The 24,035-nt window shown below is 41.9% G+C and overlaps 1 protein-coding gene across 1 annotated transcript; it reads right to left on the bottom strand.

The window, feature by feature from the left end:
* Positions 1-281: 281 nt before the first annotated feature.
* LOC139716121 (microtubule-actin cross-linking factor 1, isoforms 6/7-like) lies at positions 282-23,927 on the bottom strand. Its single transcript, XM_071627677.1, has 24 exons — positions 23,904-23,927; positions 22,126-22,359; positions 21,481-21,627; positions 20,682-21,107; positions 19,458-19,778; positions 18,507-18,839; positions 17,922-18,242; positions 17,113-17,279; positions 16,692-16,851; positions 15,917-16,133; positions 15,311-15,558; positions 14,552-14,785; positions 13,766-13,912; positions 12,831-13,262; positions 11,873-12,193; positions 11,482-11,596; positions 10,823-11,037; positions 5,188-5,505; positions 4,559-4,725; positions 3,704-3,863; positions 2,858-2,988; positions 2,016-2,134; positions 1,013-1,248; positions 282-452 (listed from the first exon to the last, which is right to left on the bottom strand). The coding sequence occupies exons 1-24, from the start codon at positions 23,925-23,927 to the stop codon at positions 282-284; spliced, it is 5,364 nt and encodes a 1,787-aa protein (XP_071483778.1).
* Between the last annotated feature and the right edge of the window lie 108 nt (positions 23,928-24,035).

Consider the following 24,035-nt stretch of genomic DNA (forward strand, 5'->3'; position numbering starts at 1 on the left):
TGTTATTTTGTTTTCTTCATCTTTCTTTAGTGGGGGAGCGCTGTTACAGAGAAGGGAATCATGTAGATGTGGAAATTTGGAATTTGGAACCAGTCATTTTGCAAGCACATTTTGGCAAATATGTATTGAGGTAACCCTATGGGATATACAATATACATGTACTGTATGTACATTGTACATTGTACATGTAGATAAGGAAATATGTCATACACTGTAATTCAAAATTTTGGCAGAATGCACGTTTACACAGCAGAACAGCATTCATGAGAATCTGAAGCATTTTAGAAGAAGGAAAATAATATGCCATGCTCTGGAAACTTACCGGCTGAATCAACCTGTCCGATGATGACGTCCGCTCCCTGCTGGTGCCTGCGGTTGCCCGTCAGGTCGTCGCAGAGGCCGCGCAGCGAGGTCACGTGAGGGGCGTGGTCTTGTATGTCGGCTACCAGGATCTGAGAGGGGGCGAGGGAGTGACCACGGTTAGTGGGGAGTTCTGTTGCAGGGGCAGGATTGGCTAATAATAGTGTCTTTGAGTGCATGATCCAAATCATAAACCTTTATGTGCTTTGAGTGCTGGCTGGCACAGAAAATCCCATAGCATTGTACACACTGTCCAAAGTCCCTGGTACAGAGATGTTGACTAGTCCTTTATTATTATTACTTTTGTCTTCACATGTCTCTACCATATCTACATAATTATATCTGTCCATCTACATTGTACCTTCCTATCTACCTATACACAGTATTTATTCATATCTTTCTATCTACATTGTACATCCACCTACTTCCTATCTTTCTACATGTAATGTTAATCTAACTCTCTATCCTGGTGCCTACATGTATGTACATGTATCATGCTCTCTTTTTCTCTCTATCTATCTACATTGTATATTGTACAGCCTGTATATATACATTGCATATCGTTCAGCTATCTATCCACACATTCATCCATTCATTCATCCATCCATCTATCCATCCATCCATCCATCTACCAATCTCAACCAGGCCATACCATGTGATCCTGGAGTCTCCTTTCAGCCTCCTCAGCCGTCATGCCTGGTGGGACCTCCTGCTTCAGCGTGTCCTCCACGCCGTCCAGCCAGCCAACGAAGGCGCCCAGCTCGCTGCGGAACAGGTTGCCCTTGTCCAGGGCGTCGTCGAGGTCGAACTTACGGTCGGCGAGCTTGTCGCCAAGCGTCTGGTAGCGCTCGTTGACGTCGGCGAGGTTGCGCTGAGTCTCTGTGAGTCCTGCGGTATGAATACAAATTTTTACAAATTGATATGAGAAGTGCAATGGATTAACTGTCATCAGCTACAACTTTGTCTTGGGCAATTTTGGTGGCTGATAGGCGATGTACTGGACTACAAATGTACAGTACTGTACCTGAAAAAATGACTCTTCTGTGAAATCTTTTATTTCGTAAACAAATAAAACATCTGAAATCAAAACCTCCCTATCCACATCTACTTGAAAAGAAAAAAGAGAATGGACTAAACAGACATCCAATTTTGCAATAAGCATGCAGTCAAAGTCTCTATCTACATATCCATTGTTCCATGTCTTCATATATTGGTATCCTCATGTATTTTGTGCTCCTACTTACAATTAGCAAAGTCTTGTACCAGGTAACCTTGCTTTTCAATGAGATGACTACTTAGAGACTACTGTACAATAGTACAGACGTAGAATACCAGGTTGTATCCATATTTGTTTTTGGTTTTTTAACTCATCAGCAGTAATATTTGGTCCATTTACAGCATCAGCACAAATTCAGACTGGTTTGAAATACATGGACATCATTGACAATGTTACTAAAACTGACTGGAACTGAAAGATAAATTGACCTCCATCAACATAATTAATGATTTGAAATAATTAGTATAACAAACAATGGGTCAAACAGCACAAGAGTAATTTGAGACCGGAGTGAAAACAATGGCCGAAACAAAGCACACACACACAAAAACAAAATGTGCATGATCATCAGTCATCAAAAATTTGGTTTGGGTCTTACCGTCGTCCATGAGGAAGGCGCTCTGGTCCAGCTCTGATCCCAGTGAGCTCCTACGGGATCCCGTGCTACGGGTGTCCAGACTCCTGGTCTCAGATCCGGCCCTAGACGACATGAAGATCCTGTGGGGGGACAGAAAGGGTTAGAACTAACTTTTACTCCTGTCTGTGCATCTGAAGTACACAGTGCACTGTAAATGTTTTATTTTGGCACTTTAACTGCAACACAACTGCAAACCTCATACAAAACAGGCAAAACAACAAATTCACTCCTGTGGACAACTACATGTAAATTACTGCAAAATATTCTGTTTGGCACCTCAGTGGTGAACATGGTGCTTGTAGAACAACACACAATAACTTCATTTGTCACAAATATGCTCCTAAATCATACGGCTGTGTACGATATCATCTGCACTGGAAGTAGATTTGAATAAAGCGAGAAAGGACAAGAATTAATGCCTGAACTACTGTACATTGTATTTCCCTATTTTGGAAGCTGGTTACATCAACAAGAAGAGCATCTATGAAATTCGTGGCTGGCATGTAGTGGCTACTCATTATAAAGTCAAGGACATATTTAAGCACAGTTACAGTGTACATATTTCTTGTGTGTGGCATCTTCCTCAAGCAAATAGGGAATTTTCTGTTTATGAATTTCCATTAATGCAAACTTTCTGTCCCATATACGTCGTCACACTTCATCCCTCAAGTATGATACTTGCTTTCACAAAGTGTGCACTTAAAAGAAGAAATGTTACAATCAAGCTTATACATTGTACAATCATAGATATGAGTTATGACTTTAAGAAGGACAAATTTGAAGGCATTGATGGGCATTCTTACTTGGATCGCTTCAGCGGCGAAACTTTGGTAGTTGGAAGGTCAGGATCAGCGGTCAAGTTCTCAAAGGTCAGCCCCACGTGGTTGACCTCATCGATCTTGTTGGTGAAAGAGTCGTACTCGCCTTGCAGTGGCTAGGAAACACACAGACAAAAGAATCATTATATTAACTTCTTTTCACGCAAAATAGACTCATTCAACCTTAACATCACATGTACAATATGCTTGTTTCCACATCAAAAACCCTTCCTACAGGTTTTACAAATAAATAAACAGTTATTGACTTTTATGATCCCTCATCACAGATACACTATGTTTATATCACTATTTACAAAGTGTACACACAACCGAATGCATACAGGTAAAAATTTCTGAAATGGTTGATATTACAATGCTGCACTCATTTCTTCTTTGGCATACTTTGCTCCAATATCAGTTTGTTGAAAAGACTGGTACGGTGCATATATGGCCTTCCTAGGGAATTTTTCATAATGTATGTACTCTTTGGAAAAGGGTAAAATGTATTGCACATACAAATTGTATATCATCCACAGCAGTACGTCTTTCACACATTGTATGCTAGTGTACAGTTGTATAATCCCCTTCCTGAGATTTGAAACCATTAGGCATAGACACAGAGTGCCAAAGAGGGCGCTATACCACACATCATCATGTTCTCTTTCAAGGTAAAACTTTGATATCAGGAATTTCGTACAGCGAGACAGATAGAGAAAGAGAGAGAAAAATATATATGTATGGATAGAGGGAGGGAGAGAGAGAGAGATCCCAATCTCCTCAGTATTCAGCATGATGGATACATGTACATTGTATGTTCACTGTATCTCTCACCTGGTACTGCTCAATCTGCTGCTTGATGGCTTGGGGATCGATGGCCACCACTGGTAGGCGGTCAACCTTGTCCTCCATGCGGTCAAGCCAGTCCTGGGCAGCCTTGAGAAGACCAGTGAACTTGTCCTGAGTCTCCTGCCTCTGCTGGAGCTGGTTGTTCCTGGATTACAGAGGGATTAAAGGATTAAAAACATATTATGCAATTTCAAATTCTTGCTAGCAGCAACATATTCATAAACATTCATCTCCTTTTCATCATCATCATAATAATGAGAATGAGAATTAAATCATTATCACTATCGCTGACCTGGTCAACATCCTCCTAGCCATTATCACCTTTATCTTTATCATTATCATCATCATCATCATCAACAGCATAATTACCACCATTATCATATTGTCACCATCAACACCACCACAAACATCACATTGTTCAGTCATCTCCATTGCCATCATTAACAACGTTGCCAATTTACTGCAACCACCACCACTACCATCATCACCATCATTAACAACATCACCAAAATCATCTCCATCACATCAACCACCACTACGTATGCAACATCATTATTGTTGACTTCAACATCATCACCATCATTACCAATGTTAAAAATACCAGCATCACAAACATTACCATCACAGTGGATATCATTATTATCAACATCATCATCACAATCATACATGTACAATTACCACAAACTTGAATATGAAGTCACAATGACCACCATCACCATTATCATTTTTGATGTCTCACTCACAATCTTGATTATCACCACTGTCACCATCATCATCCTCCTCACCATCATCATCATCGTCATCATCATTATCATCATCACCATAACAACAGATTCTTACCTCCTCTTGAGCAGTGCCTCCAGGACCTCCCAGTTCTTGGTCAGGTTGCCGACGGTGTCAGCGATGCGGGATGTGTCCGAGGTCTTCGGGTCTCTGGTGATCTCCTGGCCCAGACGCTTGATGTCCTGGTAGGTGTAGCGGTGTTCATCGATGTCCCTCTGGTACTCCTGTGTAATGTACACGGGCATGAAAAAGCAAAAGACATTCTAAAACTTGCTCGTTCATGATCTGCCGACTCATCAAAGGCAAGGCTCAAACTCAGTGTGCTGGTTCAAGAGATACAGTACCGAGTTATGATACATACATATGTACAGTGATGACAGTGGGTATTTTGATTAGGAGATAATCATTTCTTAGAATGTCATTCCTTTTCCTTGATTTGTTAAGCATGAGGCTACAACAAACTCTACAATTATTATGTCAAATCATCTACAGCCATGCTTCTCAACTGGTGGCCTGCAAAGCTCTCACAGGTGGACCACGATGTCAGACAAAAATGAATTAAAAAAAAAAAAAATCATATTTGATTAAACTACACTGTATGGGCCTCGAAATAGATTGCGGGAGCAAAAATGGGGTTGGATTAAAAAAGGTTGGGAAGCACGGATCGACCGAGGACATCATCTCACCATGAGCTTAGATCCCATCTCAAGGAGGTCCATGCGATTAAGTTCCTTGGACTCCAGCCTCTCGATGGCCGGCATGAGCCAGTCCTCGAAGTCCTCCACCTGGGCATGCAGCTGGTTCATCTTCGTCAGCATCTTCTGCAGGTAGTCGCCGTGGTTGCGCACGCTGGTGGCGATGCGGCCGTAGCGGCCGTTCAGGTCGTCCAGACGGGCCTGCACCTTGCTGGCGGTCTGGGCGTCGCTGCTGGCCAGCAGCGTCTCGGCCCGGTCGTTGAGGGCGTCCAGTGTGGGCTTGTGGGTGTCGATGTCACTTTGCACGTACTGCAATGATTTGGACATTCACGAGAGGGCAAGGGATGGGTACGGAAAGAGGAAAATGAAATTAGTTTTTTCATCCTTTGTACAAAGCACAGCTGAGCACAGTCTCTTGTAGATTTCTGTGCATGTGACATTAAATTCTGAACGAATTTCACCAGCAGATTGAGAACTGAGGTTACAACCAGGTGTCAGGAAAATGTCTCCCTTGTCTTTACATGTATTTGATTTTGATAAGAATTAAATCTTTTCATCAGAGCTCTTCAGCATAGCATAGATAAACGTTTAGTATGACTTGAATGATTACATGCCGTAAATCCCCACCAGTACAATCTTACTTGAAGAACATCGTTCATTGTTCATTGTACACTCAGAAATAATCAGGGAGCCCTACTGCCTATTTGAAGTGTGACATTGTCCTTCTAACATTTTCCCTTTGTCCGTACGGTTTACAATTCTTTTTTCACTGAAACTATCCTCACATTATCTAATCCTTAACTGTGTTTCAGAAGTAAGAGAGTACTACTTTGTACTTACTTGTACTTGTATCATTTCTTGTCTGGTAGTACAGTTAAAGTTACATGTATAATATGTAGAGAAGTCTAATATGTCATATTTGTACAAAAATTGTTAGATTACATTATTGGGTGTTATATACCTTTTCACAAATTAAAATTAGTTTAAGAAATTTATTGGGTACATATGTTTATGTCATGTATTTTGACACATACATGTACATGTGTATTTCGTGTACGGATACATAAATTCATTACATATCATTAAGTGCCACTAATGATCATGACATCAGATTGTTAAGAGAATCAAACTTTGAATATAATCCAATGGTTTACACGATTATCAGATTAAACAAGTAGTAACTTGTACATGATATAATGAATTGTTTTTCCAATCAAACATGTCTGTCGAGGGTTAAGTATTTTGCTTCTTTATTTATGCACAAATGTAATAAGTTTGTGCTGAGAGTACATAAAAACATCCTAGTTTCATGCACATCATCTGCATGGATGGTTAATTTGGATAAATGAGTCTCGAATATCAAACACAATAAATAGTTCTTGAATATATCGGTGGTAAGAAAGATTGAAGTGAATATGACAAGTTTTTGTCATGTCATCACTCTTTCTTACTTATTTGCCTTTTAAAATTCAGTATATTTTCAGTGACACAATCTCATTTTGATATTTTTTTTCTAGAAAGAGTTGATTATGCAGAGTCCTATGAATTGTTCATCTTTATCTCAAACAATTGAAGATCAGCCAAATTCTGGAAAATTTAAGTTGTTAAAATATTTTTGACTCTTTACTTAGTTAACAAAATGCAAGTTTATCCTCTTAAAAAAATTAGAAAGAAAAGATCAGGACACATAAAGTCACCGTAAAACTAACTTTAATCAAAAGAAGTTCAATAATGGTTCTCAAAATATTTGCCAGTACAGACTGGAATGAATGAGTACTTGAATAGCATTCCAATCAGAAGCACAGAAGCAGAACAAACAAAAATAGGATAAAATTATGAATATATGTAACATTTGAATATACAGCTGTATACATCATACAAGTGTACTGTATCTTGTCATAAATACAATGGAATTCAATAAATAGCATGAATAATTACTGAATGTCATTAGGACAGTGTAAGAGGCTTTAGGCTATTAATTTTCCACAGAACCAGTCTGATATTGAGGTACACAATGGCTTTGAGATGTGTCAACCAAACTGCATACAATTTTATATGTTTGTTGTGAAGAATATTCAATCATCTGCACACAATACACAACGATCATGTAGAATACAATGTCATCTCTATCACTGGTAAGTGAGTGGCAAAACTATTGTGTACCTCTTCAGACCTCGAAATTAATGCATGGTATTAAATTCAGAGAGTAATAGCTGTCTTCTGGTGGAGATAAAACACAGATGTGTGTATACAAGCAAGTAATTATTATATTGTGGAGTTAGTTTCCAAGTCCCAGACGAGCTCACCCAATAGTAGGAGGTATTTTGCATGGTTTCCCATGTTCTGCAGCCCTGTAATTCACCAAGGGTATTGGGGATGTAAGGAAGCAAGCAGAAAATAACAAAAAAGGAATGCACACAAAGTTCTTTGTAGGAGAAAGCTATACCGAAATTACCCTCTAGCTTTCAAGGATCCTGCGGGGAGGGAAAAACGCATTTTAAAGGTACAATGTACAATACATGTACAGATGTACACACAAGTACAAACACAAGCACAAACATGACCACATACTGCACTTCAAATACAGGATGGGAGCAGAAGATACATGTAAAGTACAGTCTAGCTGTGAGAGTAAAACTACAGCATGCAAACCAAAGGAGCAAAAATTCCGCATTTAGCAAAGAAAAGGGGGTTGTCGAATCCCAGCAAAAAGGCTGCTGTCGCCATGCATAAATTACTGTATACGCCGAATATTTCGCAAGGTTTTTATTTTCGAGAATTTCGCGAGTCGGGTGCTACTCGCGAAATTAAAGACATGCGAAAATATTGACTCTGATCCCCGATGTGAATGTGACATATGCATGCACACTTCTCCGTTCGGTTAGAGGACTCCACGATCGCAAATCTAACCACTAGCGAAATTATCGGGAATTCCAGATTTGCGATAATTTAGACTCGCGAAATATATGGCATATACAGTAAGGGAGGCAACAATAACCTTGTCTCAGATAAGTCAATAGAATATACAGCAATCAGAGAAACATGTCTGAAACAATTAAAGGCAGAGCTGCTTCAAATAAGGAAAGACAATGTCGATGCACAAGGGGGAAAAATAGATTCAAGGCAAACACCCTATTTTTGGTTCGAAATGGGGAAAACTGCACATTATCAAACATGTTGATTAAAATTTCCAAAAGAAAAAAAAAGTAAAAGATTCTGCATTTGACCTGGGGTTTATTCAAAAATATATTAAGATGAAAGTGGGCTTTCTAAAGAAGATTGACAAAAAAAAAGGATGGCATCGTTATAGGGATGTGTGAATTGTTGTACTAGAGAAATTATCTATTAAGGTCAAACTCTGAAAATTGTAAATTATAACAGAGAGGAAGATAGTCACGACAAATGTGTGAGAGGGTTGCAAAGCTTCATCCCATCTCTGTGAGAGATAGCTTTATCTCAAGAAGTGGCAAAACATGGGGGAAAGGACCGCAAATCTGCTTCTATTAGGTGCATCTAACAGTGTGGTGTTTCAAAAACTATTTTTAAAAAAGTGTAAAGACAAATTGAAGGGAACATACAGCAATCAACAATTTATGCCAAGATATGTTGGTAGGGATCTTTGCACAAAATTGATAGCCATTTTTTGTTCAGCGATTGAGAGCATTAAAAAAGGGGGATGGAAAACATACTTTATTTTGTATTTGCTCTATAATGTACAATGTACAAAGTGTACATGTAGACTGTACATAGATCAGTATATACAGCTGTAACAAATTCTCTGTTTGACGGTTTTCAATTTTTACTTTATATTCCAGACAATAACACTCGTTGTGACAAATGCCTGCACAAAGTTTCTTTAATTACGAGTGGGTGGAGGGGAAATTTTGTCAACTATTGCACCACATCTACCCCAACTTCCTTCTCCTGCCAATATACATGTAGTGTATAAGGCATACACAATATGACCAACAATATGAGTGAATTTCTTAAATTATTTTCCAATAAATCAATAAATGATATTTTAGTTTCATGCACGTGGAAAACAAGCAAAATGAAATAATACGCAGCACCATAGAGAAGCAGACGGCAAGTATTTGCAGTGTGGAATGGAAACTCAGTGGGAGCTACAAAGGGAAACTCCAACTACTGTATTGTAGATGAGGAAGGCACACCAAAGCTGAATGCGATACTATGGGGTTCTACAGCAAACACCATTTCCCACTACTCACAGAAACTATTTACAGAAAGATGAAATAAAGATTTTGCTTTCTATCGTATATCCAGCCATGAACCACGAAAGATCCCCATTACCATACACCACCTTTCCGCAATTTACACGAGGGGCCCGTTTCATAAAACTTGTCATCAGTGACAAGTTGTCATAGATATGACAAGCTACTGAAATCCTTGCATCTGATTGGCTGAGAGAAAATTTGTCATAGAAATGTGGCAGTTGTCACTGATGACAAGTTTTATGAAACAGGCCCCAGGACTGGTTTCATGAACACTTTTGCACCGATTACAATTTGACAAAGCCTGCAGGCGTCATAGCAACAGCAGGTGCTATTGATAGAGCACAGCTGATTGGCTATGGCCGGGCTGTTGTCATGGCAACTGCAAAATAATCATTATAGTTTGAAATGGTTGCAAGGGGTTTTATGAAACAAAGCCCAAGAGTGCTGAATATGGATAACTTCCAGGCATGCAATAAGCATGCTGTACATATGATTCAGACATATGATGTACATTTGTATATTTCACCCATCATTGTGTAAACATTCCCCTTAATTTCTAAAGGAGAGTAGAGACAGGGACCATTACGACTGATATTGGAAACTGTTCCTGAATGAAAATACATCTTGTATTTTCTGTTTTTACCTCTTAATGGGATACTTGAAAGGAAAAATGAAATGAATATGCTTCCACTGTAAATATATTCCTATACTGCATTCTTCCACCCAGTGTCTGAAAGGTATTATAATTTCCCTTGGTTTTGATACATTGTGTGTACAATTCCTGCATGCAATTTTGGTATAGAAGCAAAAAAGAGAAAGAGACTCGACTACTTCCCATTGCTTCTTCCTTAACCCACCACATTTCTTGTACAGCTTGATATTGTATGTGTATGTGCAAACTTGTATTTCCCATAATTATATCTTATACATGATGGATTCGATTCTTTGCATGCAATGTGTTAAAGAAGAACAGAGGGGATGGCACACTGGACTACTCCCACCGTTCCTCTAACCTGTTGAGTACAGAAAGACTGTATCTACTCCCGTAAGATGTAAAGCATTATGCACAGCTCATTTGGGTACCCAGAGCAATAGGTAAGGAAGCGCAGGGATGAAGGGTAGGGGAGACAGACCGGTAGAACTCCCCCTCGAGATAGAGAAGGACCGGTAGATGTGGGGTAATGGAGCCGACGCCCATCCTTCTACTTTTTCATAAAATACTCGGCAGAAATAAACAGATGAACACGGTTCCACTGTAAATATTTCTATATATCATTTGTCAGTTCACTGCCCAAGAGGGGTTCTACCGGTCTCTTCCCCCCACCAGATGCAGGACGAACTGTAGGATGGGTGGTGGGGGGGGGGGTGGAGACGGAGGCCGACGCCCTTACCTTGTGATCCTGGATGAGCTCCAGCAGCGCCTCCTTGCGGATGATGATGGGGGCATTGACCACCCGGTTGGTGTTCTTCTCCGCCTGCTCCAGCCAGCGCAGGAGGCTGTCGATGCTGTCCTGGACGCTGTGCGACTGTGTGAGGGCGCTCTGCAGCTGGTTGCTGCGCTCGGCCAGCTGCGCCTCCATGAAGCTATACTTGTCGGAGACGTCGCCTGGAGGGGGGTTGAGTAGAGACGTTTCAATGTTATAAACATGAGCACACACACCTAATCATTAACTGCACACTTCAGCGGTGTATGTGCACTCTCACAGACACCTGGAATCTCCTTTGTACTTCCATACAATTAACTATCAGCGTCAAGCATAGTATTAATATCACATCCTAGAGGATTTTAACTCTAGTACTAAATGAAAAATGAGCAAAGCAGAATGCACTTAAATCATTTTTTCAAGTGAATTCCTATGGGGGTAATAAATATGCGTAGATACATTACATTTCACTCTTTCTCCCAAAAATCTGAATTAGTCACAAATGCATAAACGACATTCCTTACATGAATACCAACATTCTAGCACCCGGTAAGAAAAGGGGTGTAAGACATGAAACGTATCTCCTTCACAAGCGAGGAACATCATGCCAGGTGGTGAATACTTACGGACAGTGCGCAGGACATCATCCTTGACCGCGTCCTGAGTGTTGGCCAGATCCTTGCCGTAGTCCTTCAGTTTCTCCACATCCTTGGTGTGGAGAACGATCTGGTCATGGAGATCCTGTGCGATGATGCGAAATAGGAAACAATCAGTCATTTTAAGAGTGAAGATAGTCTGGACGATATTGTATGATAGCATTATATCCTACCACGCACAGATGACAGATGACTCTAATATACACACTTCTGAAATGAAGTAACAACAAAGGGCAGACATACAAAATCAGTTCCTTCTTGTGACAGGTTAAGCATGAAATTTCTACAACAACAACATTAACAACTACAACAACAACTACAGCAATAAAACAAAACAAAACAAAACATGACAAGCCCCCACCTTGAGTTTCTCCATCTGCGCCCGGATGTTCTCGGGCTCCGTGGCGATGGGCTCCCGCATCACGTCGGAGAGCTCGGCATGGGCATCGCGGATCCAGGGCAGGACAACGCCGCAAGACCCCTCCCACTTCTGCTGCTTGGTAACCAGCTCCTTCAGCGAGCGGTAGTGGTCGCGGCTCTGGGAGCGCAGCTTGGTGTAGCGCTCGTAGAGGTCCGCCAGCTCGTCCCGGATCACGTTGGAGTCCGGCGTCTCGGCGAAGGTGCGGTTGAACTGGGCGGGGAGAGCCTTGGTGCGGTAATCTTGGAGCATCTGCTTGAAAGCCTGCAGGTGGAAAGAATAATGGTACTACATGTAAATAAATATGTTTGAATATACATGATTTGTTAAAGAAAAATGAATAAATGTTTTTACAGTTGTGACATACAATCATGTATAAAACAATGATATTGCGCTATGATAAAAAACAATCAATAGTTGAAATGATTATACTATCAATAATGGTGATACTGAAAGCAAAATTAAATTATTTCCTTTGATCTACAATCTACCCTGTACATCCGACACGTAAAGTGTTGAACTGGCACATGATACACCCATCTGGCAATTCCATAAATGCTGGTATGTGTTCATCATCTGTACATTCCCAAACTACTGTAGAAGTGGATATTTTCGCTCTACTAAATTTTTGCGCTCGGCCGGTTAGGAAGAGTTTGGCATGTATTTTATTCCATGGAATCAAGACATTAACTACTGGAACATTATGGCAAGCAAAAATGTTTGTGTGCTTTTTTTTTAGTGCTAGCTTCTGGTTGCGCAAAATGTGCACAAATTTCAACACTGTGAAAATTTTCACTTTTACACTATGCCGGTCAACATATACAGATATGGGGAACTGAAGCGTCGCTAGGATTAAATATGAATCCTTTTTAATATAAAGTTCTCCGCCCCTCTGCCGTACCTTGGCATTGTCCACCAGTTTGTGTCCAGCGCGGTTGATGAACTTCAGGTCTCCCTTGTGGTCGCTGATCTCCTCCATGAGGTCCTTCTCCTCCTCGATCTGCTGTCGGACGGCCTCGAGGTCGCGCCGGCCCGCCTCGTCGCGCACCAGCTTCTCGTGGGTCTTCTCAGCGCCCGTCAGCCAGTCGTCGAACTCCTCGAACTCCTCACGGTACTTCTCCAGGTCGTCCGCGGCCGCGGCCAGCTTGTCGCGGCGGGTCAGAGACTGGCCGTTGGCGGCGTCGAAGCGGCGTTTGAGGTCATCTCGGTCCTGCTGGAGAGCCTTGGCGTCCTCGGCCGGTAGTCGGCCCTCGAATTCGCGCAGCAGCATGGTGACATCGTTGACGGCCTGGCTAACCTGGGGCTCGTGGTCAGCGATATCCTCATGAAGAGACTGCGAGACAGATACGTGAATTGTCACCAAAACCTTATCATAACATCAATCGTAATGCTGAAAGTCTATATCAAATCGTCAATGTAGAAATTGAACTATGTTTTCAAGTTGAAATACACTCACTGCGATTGAGTTTCAAACACACACACACACACAAAATGCAATTGTAAAAGCTTTGCAAGGTGCACCTCATTAACATTAGCATTTCAACAAGCATGCATCCTGCACAATCTTGACCACACGGATGTATGGTTCTGCTGTCATTTCTGCATGTTTGCCATACACAGTAATGCAGATAGTTGTTCTCAGAGAATGCTTGAATTTGTACATTTGTCAATATATTCGAGCTGTAATCAACTTAAACTTATCAAAGTTTTCAGATCCCGTTACAGTGTCTATCCTCAGACATACAAAATGTACATGTAACGTATCCAACAACACACAGCTATGGTTATGACATGCTGACGAAAAAGAATGAAGAGATGCTCGGAACGGGGACTCACGTTGTGTCGCTGGAGTTGCGTGCTGAGTGGTTTGACCTGCTCACTGATGGGCTGCTGGACTCCAAGCTTCTGCTCCGTCTTCGACATCCAATCCAGGAGGTCGCTGAGCTCGGCCTGTGTTTCACCGAGACGACGGCTCATCACAGACTAGAGAGAGACAGTGAGAAAAAATTGAAACAGCATATACACAAGTATTGAGCACATGTTCATCAGTAGAGGCAAGAAAAAGTTTGGAAAAAAAAAATTATTTATAGTGTCAATGTTTTTGTGAGATGCAATCTTGTAGTCAAGATGCATACATCTCTTCAAATTTAGATATCCTTCAAATCATCACTTTCATCATCTTCATCATCATTGCTGACAGATGCCTTGGAACCACACTTTGCTCCTCCTCCGCCTCCTCCTCCTATCAAAACTTTTTACCATTATCTACTGTATCTCACCTCTGATGAAGACATTGTTAACCCTCTGTGCTCTTTTGAGTGTTGATTGGCATAGAGAACTTCATTGCATTGTTCGCACAGGTTAAAGTCCCTTGTCTCTAAGGTATCATAATGCCATCCATCTCATAACTTCATGTTCATCCATCCTCCTCCTCCTCCACTTACCACTCCTATTCCTCCCCTTTCTCTTTCTTTCCTTATCCCTCCTTCTCCTGCCCCTCCTCTTCTTTTTTTTTTTTAACCCTCCTCCTCTTCCCCTTACGCATTCTCATCCTCTTTCCCTTACCCCCTCCTCTTCCTCCCATTACCCCTCCTCCTCCTCCTCCCCATCCATCCATCTCACCTTCTGCTCCTTCTCCGTCTTGACCCGGTTGATGGTCTGCTCCAGGTTCTGCTTCTTCTGCTTGATGTTGGAGGCCAGGTCGTCATAGCGATTCTTCAGGTCGGTGTGCTTGGTCTGCAGGTTCTGGTGCTGCTCCGGCCGCAGCTTCTTGCCCTTGTCCTTGATGAGCTGGTCGGCTCCCATGGCGGCATGGGCCACTGGGGCCTGGCTCTGGACAATGTCCTCCTCCACGGCCTGTTACCATGGCAACATGAGAGTTCAATCCAGGATAATGACAACATCATTTAATACGGAACTCGAATTCTCAATTTTGAGACGGTGCTTGAAGATGATGCTCATTATTCAGAGAGATAAATGCTTTTGGTCACAAGAAATCTTCTTTCACGAATGACCATCCGAGGCTACTGGTCAATTTTTAGCTCTTCATCAGTAAACCCAATGTCCAGCTCATTCCCACAGATGTGATGGCCAGCGTGTGATTAGACTGACTTTTTTTTTACTAATTCCTTCAGTGCCAGGTACAACATGTATAGTATACCCATTGGGTACAAAGTATCACATCTCAGTGTATACGTGCACGATTCATGGGGCAAATTCAATCCATAAATATGAAAAATGGAGTCAAGGCTTGCATCTTAACCCCTAGTGGATAAGCTAATTTTGCTATAACATGCCTTTCCCATAGACACCTGCCCAAGTATACTCGGGACTAGTCTTCAACGGGTTAAAAGAGCTATTGAAAAGGTGGGAGTGTCTCACCTGAATCTTGTCAAACTCCACCATGAGATTCTCGAGGTCGTCCTCGCCGGCAAAGTCCAGCTGCGGGGCGCTCTGGGCCAGCTGGACTTCAGTGACCTGGACCCAGTCCAGTAGTTCGTCCACTGGCTTGCTGCGCTCGGTCAGCGCCAGGGCAGTGTCCAGCTCATCGTCGCGCTCGTCGATCTTGATGTCCAGGGCCTGGTAGCGTCGGTTGACGTCACCCAGCTGCCGCTGGATTTCTGACTCCTCTGCAGAAATTTGAAGCCATGGAAAGCAAAGCCGACTCTCATTAATACAAAGTTTGATTTTACTTTTCATCTCATTCATTTTTCTATCATTATAACAGCTGTAACAACATCCAAAAGGTTGAGTTTTTATAATAGTTCATTTGCATATAATATACTGTATACAGCGTATGAATAAATCAACAGTGCAAATAACACTTATTTCAACTGTACAATTGTAGTTTCAGTTGCAAAGCTAGAATTTGAGTTGTAATTCGATCTTTATTACGGAAGCAAAAGGTACGTGTACAAGTTACTGCACTTGTTGTAAATGCAATGAATATTTGAGTGAAAATTGTATCCAAGAGAGAGATTGTCGTACCTTCCATGAGACCGCTGATGTCAGCTTCTTCAAATGGTCGGCGGAGTCTTGATGCTGCACTCTGTGGTTTGGGCGTCGAGGTCAGGATCTGCGCCGACCGACGGTGCGCCCTCGTGGGTGCACTCTGGACGTCGTGCAGCATGGTGTCCAGGCGAGTGCCCTGCTCGTTGAGTTCGTCGACGTTGGGTCGGTATTCGTTGACCTCCTTTCTCAGGGGCTGCATTAAGACAAATCCAAACCACATCATAAATAATTTCTTCATTATCCCTCATTGGATTGTGTCATTGCATTGTGTCACACACATAGCGCACTGCTATAGCTTCTGACCATCCGAGCATTGAGAATTTAGGGTTTCTGGGATGAACACTGAACTAAGACTTTCTATAGCTCAGTCGGTAGAGCACCGGGCTAGCAATCCGGAGGTCTCGGGTTCGAATCCTGATGGAATCCCATTTTCTTTGCTCGTTTTTCCAATAATAAACTAAAACATTTCACAGAAATTGAATGGTATCCTGATTAGACTGCCTCATACAGATCTAGCTAATTGCAGAAGTTTCTTGATGCTAATTTTGTTTTGTCTTGAAGTGTTTGATGCTGTGTGAAAGACATCTGTTAAAAGCATGTTCATAACATCTTTCAGTACGATAACTTTCCACCTACACTAGTTGGACAAAAGGCAGACGAAAAAAACAAAGAAACAAAGAAACAAACACACAAAAAGAAGTACACTTTGCAGCTACATGTACACTGTACATTTATGTATTTTGTTTCCTACCTTGAGTTCATCGTACTGTGATTTGATCTCAACAAGCTCCTTGGCGACGGGCTTGAAGGAGTTGAAGCGGCGCTCCACCGAGATGAGCCAGGAGCTGACATCCTTGAGGCTGTTGTTGTAAGCCTGCTGCGCTGCTCGCCGCTCCTCCAGTTGGCGAGATCTGCGAGGATACAAAGAAATAGATAGAAAAAGGTAAGAATCGTATCATTTACTATATCATCATCATCATCATTATCATTATCATCAATGCCACTTCCATCATCGTTGCAGTCATCACCGACATCATTATCATTATTATCAGACCTACAAGTACCTTCCTCATCATCGGGATCTTCCATATCACATCATCACCAACACCATCATCATCATCATCTTCATCAATGTTGTTGCCTTTGTCATCCACACTACATTGTATTATCACCTGAATGCCAGAAGCTCCTGGAGGTCTTGCCAGTTGTCATCCAGGTTCTGGAGGATGAGGTTGAGGGCCGCTGGGTCACTGACCCGACGCTCCTTGAGCAGCTCATCTGCAAGCTGGTGGATCTCGGTATACTGGGGCTTGTTCCTGTCTGTCTGGGTCTGGGTGTTCTGGTCGGGGAAACAGGGCAAAAACAATTTAAATGCTTCATCCTACAGACATGTATGTGTAAATTGTCTACATGGAGTCTCATGTACCATTATCACAGTGATGGAGATTGAGTTCAAGCTTATAATTGTTTGGTGTTGGTTTCACCCCCTACCCAAACTAATCAGAATGTTTATAGAATATACAATAGGTCACTTCTATGAACACTCCCTTCTAAATTTGATGCAGTTTCCCCTTAAAATGCAATGTGATACAGAACAACAAACAATACTTTGTACAGGCACATCCAAGTAATGAATGACTGTACGTAACTGTCTGCAGTCAAACTCAGTGCAAACTGGATATTTCATTAATGAAAGCAAGGTGCAACAACCTTGAAGAGAGACTATCATTCTCATTAGCTCAAGAAGTAAATACATTGTATGAGTATAGATATTCAAACTGAATGCCAGAGCCACTCAAAGCAATGATCAACATCATTATCATCATTATCAATATCATCATCATCACCATCATCGTCATCATCATTGTCATCATCATCATCGTCATTGTCATCATCATCATCATCGTCATCGTCATCGTCATCATCATCATCATCATCATCATCATCACATCACCACCACCACCATTTGGCAGCAGCTAACCTGAAGGACTGTAGCCAGTTCTGTTAGGTCCTTGCGGCCAAAGTCTGGAGCCTTGAGGAGGTCCAGGGTGGGTATCAGCCAGTCCTCCAGGGTGTCCACCTCTTCGTGGACACGCCCGAGGCGGTCCGAGAGGCGCTGCAGGAAGTCAGCGCTGGCCCGGGCGGGGCCGGCCAGCTGCTCGTAGCGGCTGTTGAGGGAGGCAAGCTTGGACTGGAGGGCTCGGGCCATGGCGGGGTCGTTGGTGGTCGACATCAGCTTGTCGGCCGACTTGTTGATGGCGTCGACGCTGGGCTTTCGGTTCTCGATGTCGGTGAGGAGTTTCTGTTGGAGAAGCAGGAACAGATGGAACCAAACATTTAATTGATCTGTTTCTTTTGCTTCACTCACTCCATCCACAACAATTTCTTTTTGGGAGATGAATGTTTATTCAAAATGTTTTCATCAACCACAATTCTCACTGTGTGTCTTAAAGTAATATCGACAATTGCACATCAACAAGCAGGGTATGCACGACGGGTGTACAAGGTAGTTTCAGCCAGGATCTGAAGATAGATCAGTACTCCATTAGAGGGTTGTTAAACCTACCCTGTACTGCTGGATGAGATCAGCCAGCAGTTCTTTCCTGAGGGAGATTGGTGTCCTCTGCTCCAGCCTGTTCAGCGTAGCCTCAGTGTCCTCCAGCCAACGGAGAAGGGAGTCCAGTCCGTCCTGGATGCTCTGAGACTCGGTCAGCGCGGTCTGGAGCAGGTTGTTGCGGTCGGTCAGCATGGCCTCCAGCTGGCCGTAGCGGTCACCCATCTCACGGGTCTGGCGCTGGACGTCCGGCTTCACCTCCTCGTGTGCTTCCACCAGCTCGCGGCCGGCCTCGCGGGCAGCGTCAAGGTCCTTACCGTGTAGGACGACTTCATCATTGATGGCCTACAACACAAGCCGAACACAAACACAAATACACAGAAATAGGCATGAGCATAATGCGTCGGTCACCAGTGACACATCTGTGGGCACTGAGTCCTTCAAAGTACAGGTGTATGGGCAAAGTGAAATTTGCTGAGGGTAGATACCTCTTGGAAATGCAACACTAATTTAACATGGATTGGTGTATTCATCAGAGGAGGTGCGTTCACATCTATCACTGACTCACAATATTTTTTCAAAGGCACACTCAGTTAATACTGTTGTAGCCATCCTTATTTGGACAGACTTGACTGCCCAATAGCTTGCTTGCGCAATACACACTGAAGCCTGGAGATACACTTGTATAAGTTCACATTTGATTTGGCTTCATACACAGACAGAAAGAACTAACTTTAGGGGGGAGTGTTGGTAAATTAGAAGGAAACCACAAATCTACACTGTACAAGTAAATGAATGTTTCATACTGTACATCATGCACAGCAATACCATGTACAGGTACACTGAACATAGTGATTGGAAAATGTTCCTTTTCAAAGCAAGCTGAAACTTTCTTGAGCTTCATATGGGAATTCAAGAAATTAAAGCGAGATTGAGAAACATGCACATCTTTCTTGAGGATACCTTGAGCTGGTCAATCTGTCTCTGGACAGCACTTGGCTCCGTGGCCACAGGCTCCTGCACCAGGCTGCTGAGGGTGGCATAGGTCTGGTCAAGCCACGGGAGAGTAGGGTTGACCGCCTGGCTGTAGCGCCGCTGCTTCTCCACCACCTCGCCGAGGCGGTTGCGGTGGTCCAGGCAGCGCGACTTGAGCCGCTCGTAGCGTGTGTTGATGCTGGCCAGCTTGTCCCGCGTGGCGTGCGATTCGGGCGCCTCGCTGAACGTCTGGCCGAACTGACGCGGCAAGGCGGTGGATCGGTAGTTGCTCAAGTCCTCCTTGTACAACTGCAAGCAAAAGGGGACAGAATTACGACAGTGGTGTCAATAATATGCGACTTCTATCAATAAGCACTGTTTTGCGGTCTGTTCTCCCTTTAAAGGACAAGTTCACCTTCATAAACATAAGGATTGAGAGAATGCAGCAATATTAGTAGAACACATTAGTGAAAGTTTGAGGAAAATTGGACATTCGATGCAAAAGTTATGAATTTTTAAAATTTTTGTGTTGGCACCGCTGGATGAGGAGACTACTATAGCTTATGAGTCATATGCGTACAACAGTATAAAGAAAATGTAGAGAAAATTCAACATATTTTCACTTTTTTCACATAATACAAGAGCACTTGACTTGCCTCTTTCGAAGGGCAGGGGGAATAATATTACCCATAACATATGTCGGTAACGAGTCAAGGGAATGTGTACTTTTTTTTCAAAAGATTAAATTTTGTGAAATTCTCTTTATATTTTCCCTATATTGTTGTACGCATGTGACATCTAAGTTATTCATACACTGCAGTAGTCTTCTCATCCAGCGGTTACTGCAGAAAAACTTCAAAAATTCATAACTTTTGAACGGATTGTCCGATTTTCCTCAAACTTTCGATGATGTGTTCTTCTAATATTGCTACATTCTCTCAATCCTTATGTTTATGAAGGTGAACTTGTCCTTTAACATACTAGTTTGTTTTTTTTAAAGAGTGGCAGCAAATACATCCAATAATTGGATAACTTACCACATATCACACTAAATTACACAAAATGTAGACATACATGCTTTCATATTGCTAAATACATCCATGTTGTAAGTATGTTTTTGTTAATAATATATGATGTGATGTCATGAACTGAATACTATGACTGTACAAGAACACTGTGGTAGTGTTTCCCTTCTATTCACATAATCAATACCTTGGCATTATCAATGAAAGCCTGTCCGGTCATGTTGATGAATTTCACGTCGGCGCGGTGCGTCACGACGTCGTCCGCCAGCACCTTCTGCTCCTCGTACTGCTTCTCGAGGGCTCCAGTATCGGTCTCGATGCGTCGGCTGGACTTCTCCAGCCGCTGCTCGGCATCGCGGAGCCACTCCTCCATGTCGGCCATCTCCGGCTCCAGCCTGTGCAGGTCATCCAGCGCGAGGCGCAGCTTGTCGGAGCGCGTCGTCGACTGCACGTTGGCGTTCTCGTAGCGCGACTTGAGGTCGTCCATGGAGGTCTTGAGGGTGGTACGCTCGTCGTCTGACAGGCGGTCGCCCTTCTGCTTCAGGAGCTGGTTGCCCTCCTGCACTGTCTCAAGGACTGGGCCCTGGTGGGCTACAATGTCCTCATGTAGGACCTTTGGAAGAAAAACAGATCATGGAGTTACTTCCTTCTTGCTTTGTTGAGATAACTTATGTAAACACAAAATCACCATCATCATTCACATCATCAATTGAGAAGCAAAAAAGACATAACTTCAACACTTTGTCTTACATTAAAATATTGCTATTCAATGAAAACGGTTTTTCCCTTACATACAATGTACATGTAGATATAGTATCAACATTTATTGGACTTTATTTACGGTGCATGTACAAGAACATGCGTAAATGAAAATTCTTGGTCACATTCACAGAGTTTCAGTATTCTCATACAGTATGCTGAAAAAAAAAAGCAAAATGACTATAGACAAGAATGTCAGTCAAACAGAAACTCTCAGTCCAACTCACCTTGTGCTTGTTGTTCTGGTCGGTCAGTGGCCTGATCTGCTCCTGGATCGGCTGCTCAGAGCCCAGCTGGTGCTCGGCATTGGTCAGCCAGTCGGTCAGTGTCCTCAGTTGCTCTTTGGTCTCTGCATACTGTTCGCGGAGCTTGACCTTTGGGTAAATAGTATGTGACACAATGGCAGATTCTCGACAAGCTGCAGCCAGATATTTGTGGAACACTACTTGCTCAACAAACATCCATGCATGCACTCCAACTCATTGCACTGATGCTTCAAATACCTATTTGAATAGTTCATTAGGTTTCTGTTTTGTTTATTTCTCAATAAATCTCACTATAAATTGACCTGCAATGAAAACTTGCCCATATGCATTCTTTTCAAAGGCCTCCATTAGAGTCAAGCTTTCATTTAAGATGATGTTCTCCTGCATTTAAAAGAAAAAAAATATTTTAATTTGATCGGAATTTGCTCAAACTTTTACTGTCCTGCTCTTTTGAATTTCTCACTCCGATTCACACATTTTATTTGAAGGGTAGACTTTCCCTTTAACAGACAAAAGGAAGCTTGAACACAACAGGACTGACATCACACGGATAAATGTTGTGTTCTTCCATACACAGTACACATATACAGATGTGAGAATACGTACCCTCTCCTCCTCTTCGACACGCATGCGGTTCAGCGTGCTCTCCGTCGTGCGGTAAACGTCCTCCGACTTGCGGGTCAGGAGGTCGTACTGCTTTCGCAAGTCGGCCAGGCGGTCCTGGAGTTCGCTGACCTTCTCCGGCGAGAGCTTGGCCCGCTTGTCCCTCAGGAACTGGTCGGTGGAGTGGATGGCGTCCAAGATGGCCGCCTTGTTGTTGTCAATGTCACCATGGAGATGCTAAAAAAAACCAACACAGTTATTTAGTAAAAGACACTCAGTTTTGTGTCTGTACAGCGTCCATTTACATGTATTTGTAAATAAATGAGCAAAATTCTGCCTCTGAACTCCTTAGCAAATTTTCTTGCATTTAGATTATTCAATTTTAACCGTGAAAAGACCCAGGGCCAAGCTAAGAGTTGCACCATGATGAACATGTCATGCTGTTCTATACAACAGAGAAAAATTAATCTGGTATCTCAGCTCTATACAAAATATGTAAGTAAATATTTGCTTCAGAGTTGACAGACAGACATCAACTGTAATGTAGGAAACGTCTGTATCGTTCATAAGGAGACAGAACGGATACTTATTTACTTTCGCATGCAGTAATGGCCAATAGAGAGATGAAATAATATTCAATAACTGGCAATAATCTCTTCCATTTAAGAAAGTGAAAATGATTTTGTATGTTCTTTTTACAGATATTACATAATTAACTATTCTGAAACCTGTTACAGGGCTTTAAAATGATTTTTCCTCAATCTCAAAACATATTTGAAATAAATGAAAAGTACCTTAATTAAAACAAATTTAATTAGTAGTATTTCTGTTAGAGTGCATTCTGTACATTTTCTTATCAGTGATCAAGTTAATTTATTAGACTCATGTCTCTGTATTACATTGTATGATGCATGTTAACTTAAGTGAATTAATTACAGAATATTATATTACATTTCATTGAATTTGATTATTAATAACATATTAATCATTAGTCACATTATTACTTGACATATATAGCTGCAGTTTAGATATCAGGTTAAACTGTGTTTATAACATACATACTGTACAGGCCACTTTTTTTTCTTTTCTTTTCTTTTTTTTTTTGCAGCTCACATCTGAGTGCATTTTGTCACAATAAAAAAACACACAAACAAATATCTTTAAAAGAAAGCACATACATGTACAAAGACATGTTTATTACATTTGGGTGGTGTGTTGTTTTTTTTTCAGATATAAAGACAGCAAGGATTGAGATGCCTTATCATTTTCTTTCATTTCCTTCTTTTACTTTGAATTCTTCGAAACATCTCTTATCACATTTTGCACTCGCCCTAATCAATTCTGCAAACGTATTTCCTTTACAATTTGTACATTACTTCTTGTTATGCATTAACTAGCAGAATGCTGTGAATTAATAATGTTAGAAAAGGAATCTATCACAAATTCCTATTAAATGAGACCAACTGTTGATACTGATGCTGTCAGAATACCACACAAACACATTTTCTTTTCTTTTTTTTTCAAGTTAATAAACAGTGGAGGCTTCCTGCCATAAGGTCACTGTGGCAATGGCTTACTGGCTGCAACAATGACCTTCTCGCAGGGAGCACACAGCATAATTTGAACACTTGCCGTATACATACACTACTGGTATTCATGTTACTCTGTAGTATTACAGTTAGTGTGCAAATAACTGAAGTGATATCAGTGATGCTCATGATAATAAAGATACAATTGTAATCTTGTGATTTAAAAAAAAAGAAATCTTCTCACTGTCTCACCTTGGTCTCTTCGTACACTGACATATAGTACGAAGCTGAATGCTGGTACGAAAACTACATTTGTGGTCAAAAGAGACAACAGGTGCATTTGGGACAAAACGTGTCAAAACGTGAAATCATCACTTTTCTACC

Source organism: Diadema antillarum, unplaced genomic scaffold (genome assembly GCF_040938485.1).
Source record: "Diadema antillarum isolate AM-2024a unplaced genomic scaffold, OU_Dant_1.0 scf00000061, whole genome shotgun sequence".
Classification (NCBI taxonomy): Eukaryota; Metazoa; Echinodermata; class Echinoidea; order Diadematoida; family Diadematidae; genus Diadema; species Diadema antillarum.